Consider the following 6,587-nt stretch of genomic DNA (forward strand, 5'->3'; position numbering starts at 1 on the left):
TCCTGTACCTGTATCTATGGAGGACTTGATTGTAAGCATGTATAGACTTTCCTCTGACTCGAGAGCACCCAACAAAAATGCTTTTCACTGTGCACATGACAATAAACTGAACTAAAATAATCACTGACAGAGGAGAAAACACTCCTCCTACTCTTTCAAATATCTTATATAAGTATGTATATATGTATGTATATGGATTCTTGGGCTGGCGGCTCAGTCATTCAAGCCTGTCGGCTGGCAGTTGACTCACGGCTATTCCTTGAAATTCCATTTCAAGCAGGGTGCAAGGCCACCAAATTCAAGTGCAGTTTCATACCATTTCAAGCATGGTGCAAGACAGTGAGTCGTGTCCTCTCCCTCCTCCATCTTGCAGAGACTGAGCCACGCCCACACTTCTGGGTTTTATAGTCCCTCCCCCTCCCACTAGAAGGGGTGTGGCCTTCATGGCGTGGTTGACAGGAGAGAGAATCACAATGTTTTTTAAACACTAATAACTCTTTTATTTTTTATCAATGGGACAAATCCTCGGCACCTGATGAGCAGAGGGGGACTCTGAGTAAGATGGCCAACAATCACAGCTGTACATGGTAGCGTTTTTTCTAAAATCAATATAAAGCGCAAACAGGAAGTGGTCAAGATTAGACTTTTAATTATATAGAAGGCAAGGCAACTTTACTTAGGCAAGGCAACTTTAATTAGGCAACACAGCTTTAGCATTTCCAAAACAAAGGCAACACAGCTTTAGCATTTGCAAACCAAAGGCAACACTGCTTTAGCATTTCCAAACCAAAGGCAACACAGCTTTAGCATTTCCAAACCAAAGGCAACACAGCTTTAGCATTTCCAAACTATATTTTCAAACCACATTAAGGGCACTGACAGGTCAGTAAAATCACTCACAGTTTAGTAGACATGTGTTCAGTGTTATTCACAGCTCAGACTGAGAGACATGACCCTCTCGCTCCCCCCATCTTGCAGAGACTGACTGAGGCACTCAACACTTCCGGGTTTTATAGTCACTCCGGAAGGCGTGATCTTCTGGAGAGAGAATCTCAACATTTTTTAAACACGAATAACTCTTTTATTTTTCATCGATGGGAAAAATCCTCTTGTCCTGTGCAGCGGAGGGGGACTCTGAATAAGATGGCCAAAAATCACAGCCGTACCGGGCAGCGTTGTTTCTAAAATCAGTATACGGAACAACAGGAAGTGGTCAAAATCAGACTTTTAGTAATATAGATTTCAGCAACATAACTTTGGATTACATCTATTTTAACACATTAATAGATGACAAGGCTGATGTACCAAGAGCAATGATTAACATTAGGGAATATAATATTGTTGCTATCATGAAAACATGTTGAAACAAGGGCAGGATTTACAATTCAATGTTCCTGGGTGTCGGGTTTACAGGCTGTAAAAGCGAAGGTGGGCCATGTAAAAGAGCATGTGGCATTGCAATATTATAGTGTAGTTGATATGGTCTACATCAGGGGTTCCCAACCTTTTTCGTCCCGTTTACCCCAGGCAACGTTAATAGCACATAACAATGTTATTTCACTTACTTATGAACAACTAATGATGAACAGATACCGACCGGTATACCAGAACCAAACACAGTCAGTCAATGAGAAAAAATATGTACAAATCCAGATTCAACACATTTACTCCAGGTTGGGAACTCTTGGTCTACATGGAAAGTTAGACCTTTGATAAGATCCCACATGGAAAATTGAGCCAAAAGGCTAAAGCCCAAGAGATCTGGGTGAGTGGATCGATTAGATCTAAAATTTGCTTTGGGATAACAAGCAGAGGATGATGGTTGAAGATCATTTTTGTGAATGGATACCCAGGACCAATAGTGTTCTATAGGGATCATTGCTGAGACCCCTACTGCTACACACATTTATAATCTGGATGTGAACATGGGATATATAATTATTAAGTACACAATGAATGGTGGAGGTGATGACTGTGAGAAGGGTAGTCTTTGGCTACAGATCAATTTTGATGAGATAGTAGAATGGCAGTTAGAAATAATTCTGACAACTGTTTACATTTTAGAAAACTAATAAGACTAGGATATACATAATGAATGGTAGGATCCTAGGAACAGATGGACCTTGGTATACATATGGGATACCCAAAAGAAGTAGCACAGGCAGATAAGGCGGTTAAGAATACTCGTCTTCATTTACCAGGGCTTAGAAAAGACCAACTAAGTTATGGTACAGCTGTATGAAATATTAATTTGGGCTGCATTTCAGTCACCACAATAATAAGGATGTTATTACACTCCTGGACAGGGGTCGGCAACCTTGTTCTGCATAGGGACCAGGCCGCATGTCTGTGGCGGGGCATTAATGGTCTATGGATGGCTTACACATGGATCCTGCCCCCATCACGCCCCAGATGGCAGGCATCAAATCACGTGTTCATATAGATCACGCCCCTTCGAGGACGCCTAGTTACGGGTACTCACGAACATGGCGCACCTATGGACCATTGCCTTGGCTCTGCCCTGAAGGCGGTGGCTCAAATAACACACTCACTAATCCCCGGCCTATTGACAACCCCGATAATGAAACCCCGACACAGAAGGTGCGTGGCCGTGCCGGCAGCTTTGCGCAGGATGTGATACAGCCAGAGCTCGGCCACGCACAGCGCTTGGTGGCTCCGCCATCGCAGGCTTCCTTGCATCGCCAAACCTGGGTGCCGCGACCTCAGGCCCGGGAGAAGGAGCCTGGCCTCACGCAGGGCGATGGGCAGCAGGATTGAATGCATCTTTTTCAGTGTTTCACCTGATCTTCGGTCCGAAAATCACCTTCCAGGCACCAGAGATGACGGAAGACTGCGGGCCGGACTATTACGGGAAAAAAAAACGCCTGCGGGACAAATGATTTTGGGTTACAGGCCGCTGGTTGCCGACCCCTGTTCTAGGAGATGCAGAGATTTAGTGAGATGCTACCTGGGATGGAGCATTGCAGCTCTGTAAAGAGAATGGATAGGCTGAATTTATTTTCCTTTAAGTGGTGTAACCTTAGAGAGAAATTATTGAGGTGCATGAAATTAAGAAAAGCAGATAGGGTCGATACTAAGAAACTCCTGGAAAATGGGATTGGTATACTGTATATACAGTGCCCTCCATAATGTTTAGGAATAAGACCCATCATTTATTTATTTGCCTCAGTACTCCACAATTTGAGATCCGTAATAGAAAAAATCACATGTGGTTAAAGTGCACATTGTCAGATTTTAATAAAGGCTATTCTTATGTATTTTGCTTTCAACATGTAGAAATTCCAGCTGTGTTTATACATAGTCCCCCCATTTCAGGGCACCATCATGTTTAGGATACATGGCTTCACAGGTGTTTGTAATTGCTCAGGTGTGTTTAATTGCCTCCTTAATGCAGGTATAAGAGAGCTCTCAGCACCAAGTCTTTCCAATGCCTTTGGAAACTTTTATTGCTGTTTATCAATTATCACTACGAGGACAAAAGTTGTACCAATGAAAGTCAAAGATGCCATTATGAGACTGAGAACCAAGAACCCTCCACTCCGCACTGGACCACTTGGACAACAAAAACTCATGTCAGGCTGTTATTCATTGATTACAGCTCGGCATTTAACACAATCATCCCCTCCAAACTGGTTACCAAACTCGCAGAACTGGGTCTCTGCGCATCCCTCTGCAACTGGATCCTCGGCTTCCTCATCCACAGACCACAGTCTGTTCGTATTGGTGGAAATGTGTCAGCCTCGATAACAATCAGCACGGGAGCACCTCAAGGCTGCGTGCTCAGCCCCCTGCAGCCCCCTGCTGTACTCACTCTATACCCATGACTGCGTAGCAAACCACAGTGCGAACTCCATCATCAAGTTCGCTGACGACACCACTGTTGTGGGGCGTATCACTGATGGGGATGAGTCAGAATATAGAAGAGAGATCGAGCAACTGTCCATATGGTGCCAGCGCAATAACCTGGCCCTCAACACCAGCAAAACCAAGGAACTGATTGTGGACTTTGGAAGGAGTAGGAGGGGGACCCACAGCACCATTTATATCAACGGGTCGATGGTTGAAAGGGTCACGAACTTCAAATTCCTGGGCGTGCACATCTCTGAAGATCTTTCCTGGTCCGAGAACACTAACGCAATTATCAAAAAAGCTCATCAGCGCTTCTACTGCCTGAGAAGATTACGGAGAGTCGGATTGTCAAGGAAGACTCTCTCTAACTTCTACTGTTGCACAGTCGAGAGCATTCTGACCGGTTGCATCGTGGCTTGGTTTGGCAATTTGAGCACCCTGGAGAGGAAAAGACTACAAAAAGTAGTAAACACTGCCCAGTCCATCATCGGCTCTGACCTTCCTTCCATCGAGGGGATTTATCGCAGTCACTGCCTCAAAAAGGCTGGCAGTATCATCAAAGACCCACACCATCCTGGCCACACACTCATCTCCCTGCTACCTTCAGGTAGAAGGTACAGGAGCCTGAAGACTGCAACAACCAGGTTCAGGAATAGCTACTTCCCCACAGCCATCAGGCTATTAAACCTGGCTCGGACAAAACTCTGATTATTAATAACCACTTTCTGTTATTTGCACCTTACCATTTTATTTATTCATGTGTGTATATATTTATATCATGGTATATGGACACATTTATCTGTTTTGTAGTAGATGCCTACTATTTTCTGTGTGCTTAAGCAAAGCAAGAATTTCATTGTCCTATACAGGGACACATGACAATAAACTCACTTGAACTTGAGAATAAACTGTTAAGACAACCAGCCAAACCTCAGGCTTACCAAAATCAACTATTTGAAACATCATTAAGAAGAAAGAGAGCGCTGGTGAGCTTACTAATCGCAAAGGGACTGGCAGGTCAAGGAAGACCTCTACAGCCGAAGACATAATACTCTCTATAATAAAGAAAAATCCCCAAACACCTGTCCGACAGATCAGAAACACTTCAGGGGTCATGTGTGGATTTGTCAATGACCACTGTTCGCAGAAGACTCCAAGAACAGAAATACAGAGGCCTCAATGCAAGATGCAAACCACAGGTTAGCTGTAAAAATAGGATGGCCAGGTGACAGTTTGCAAAGAAGTACTTAAAAGAGCAATCACAGTTCTGGAAAATGGTCTTGTGGACAGATGAGACAAAGATTAACATATCAGTGATGGAGCAAAGTATGGAGGAGAGAAGGAACTGCCCAAGATCCAAAGCATACCACCTAATCTGTGAAACACGGTGGAGGGGGTGTTATGGCCTGGGCGTAAATGGCTGCTGAAGGTTCTGGCTCACTTTTCATTGATGATACAACTGCTGATGGTAGTAGCATAATGAATTCTGAAGTGTATAGACACATCTTATCTGCTCAAGTTCAAACAAATGCCTCAAAACTCATTGGCCGGCGGTTCATTCTACAGCAAGACAATGATCCCAAACATACTGCTAAAGCAACAAAGGAGTTTTTCAAAGCTAAAAAATGGTCAACTCTTGAGTGGCCGTCAATCACCCGATCTGAACCCAATTGAGCATGCCTATTATATGCTGAAGAAAAAACTGAGTGGGACCCCAAACCAAGCTTAAGATAAAGATAGCTGCAACACAGGCCTGGCAGAGCATCACCAGAGAAGACACCCAGCAACTGGTGATGTCCATGCCATGGATCGCAGAATTCAAGCAGTCATTGCATGCAAAGAATATACAACAAAATACTTTACTACTTAATACATGACTACTTTAATTTACATGACATTGCTATGTCCCAAACATTATGGTGCCCTGAAATGGGGGAGACTATGTACAAACACTGCTGTAATTTCTACATGGTGAAACCAAAATGTATAAAAAGGCCTTCATTAAAATCTGACAATGTGCACTTTAACCACATGTAATTTTTTTTTCTATTAGAAATCTAAAATTGTGAAGTACAAAGGCAAATAAATAAATGATGGGTCTTTGTCCCAAATATGACGGAGGGCTCTAGTGTAGGTACTAGATGGCTGGCATAAACAAAGTAGGCAGAAGAGCACATTTCTGTTGTCTCTGACTTCATATATTTTAATGTTAACTGCATACCGAATATGCACGAGTATGTTTCACAATGTTAATACTGTTATATAGTTTGATCGGATGTAAAATCAAACTGAATAATGTACATGAATCTGATAATTAACATTATGTAATAAAATATGATCATCTAGAAGATAATTCATTTAAACGTTTAATTCATTTAAACAGCGTAATTATATGAGCTTTCAGGTACAATGGGCACGTCCCAAAGAGGCCTTAACAGCTCTAGTATTCCCAGCCGGTCACATTCCCCACTGAACAGCGTTGGACGACACTCACCGACACGCAGGGACTGGAGGAAGCGCTCGGAGTGGGAGAACGCTGCACCGTGACCAGGGCCATCCTGGTGGCCTTTTCGAGAGGAGCGGAGAGGAAAGGGGCTCAGGTTCGGCCGAGGCCCGCGACCGACCGACCGACGGACGGACGGCCGACCCGCTCACCGCCTCCCTCCCTCCCTCCCTGCGCCTCTAGAGCCTCCTCGCACTGGAGTTGGGGAGGTGCG

At 43.9% G+C, this 6,587-nt stretch overlaps 1 protein-coding gene across 2 annotated transcripts in view; it reads right to left on the reverse strand.

Annotated features, from left to right (window-relative positions):
* Nucleotides 1-6,576, reverse strand: part of ssh1a (slingshot protein phosphatase 1a) — a 55,600-nt gene extending 49,024 nt beyond the window's left edge. The window contains exon 1 of one of the 2 annotated variants that reach the window (XM_055655332.1): nucleotides 6,365-6,576. In XM_055655332.1, coding sequence (XP_055511307.1) covers nucleotides 6,365-6,427 — 63 coding nt within the window. In that variant the 5' untranslated portion in view covers nucleotides 6,428-6,576. The remainder of the gene's footprint in view (nucleotides 1-6,364) is intronic. The other variant, XM_055655333.1, reaches the window with a different exon arrangement.
* Between the last annotated feature and the right edge of the window lie 11 nt (nucleotides 6,577-6,587).

This window comes from Leucoraja erinacea, chromosome 25 (assembly GCF_028641065.1).
Source record: "Leucoraja erinacea ecotype New England chromosome 25, Leri_hhj_1, whole genome shotgun sequence".
In the NCBI taxonomy this organism is placed as follows: Eukaryota; Metazoa; Chordata; class Chondrichthyes; order Rajiformes; family Rajidae; genus Leucoraja; species Leucoraja erinaceus.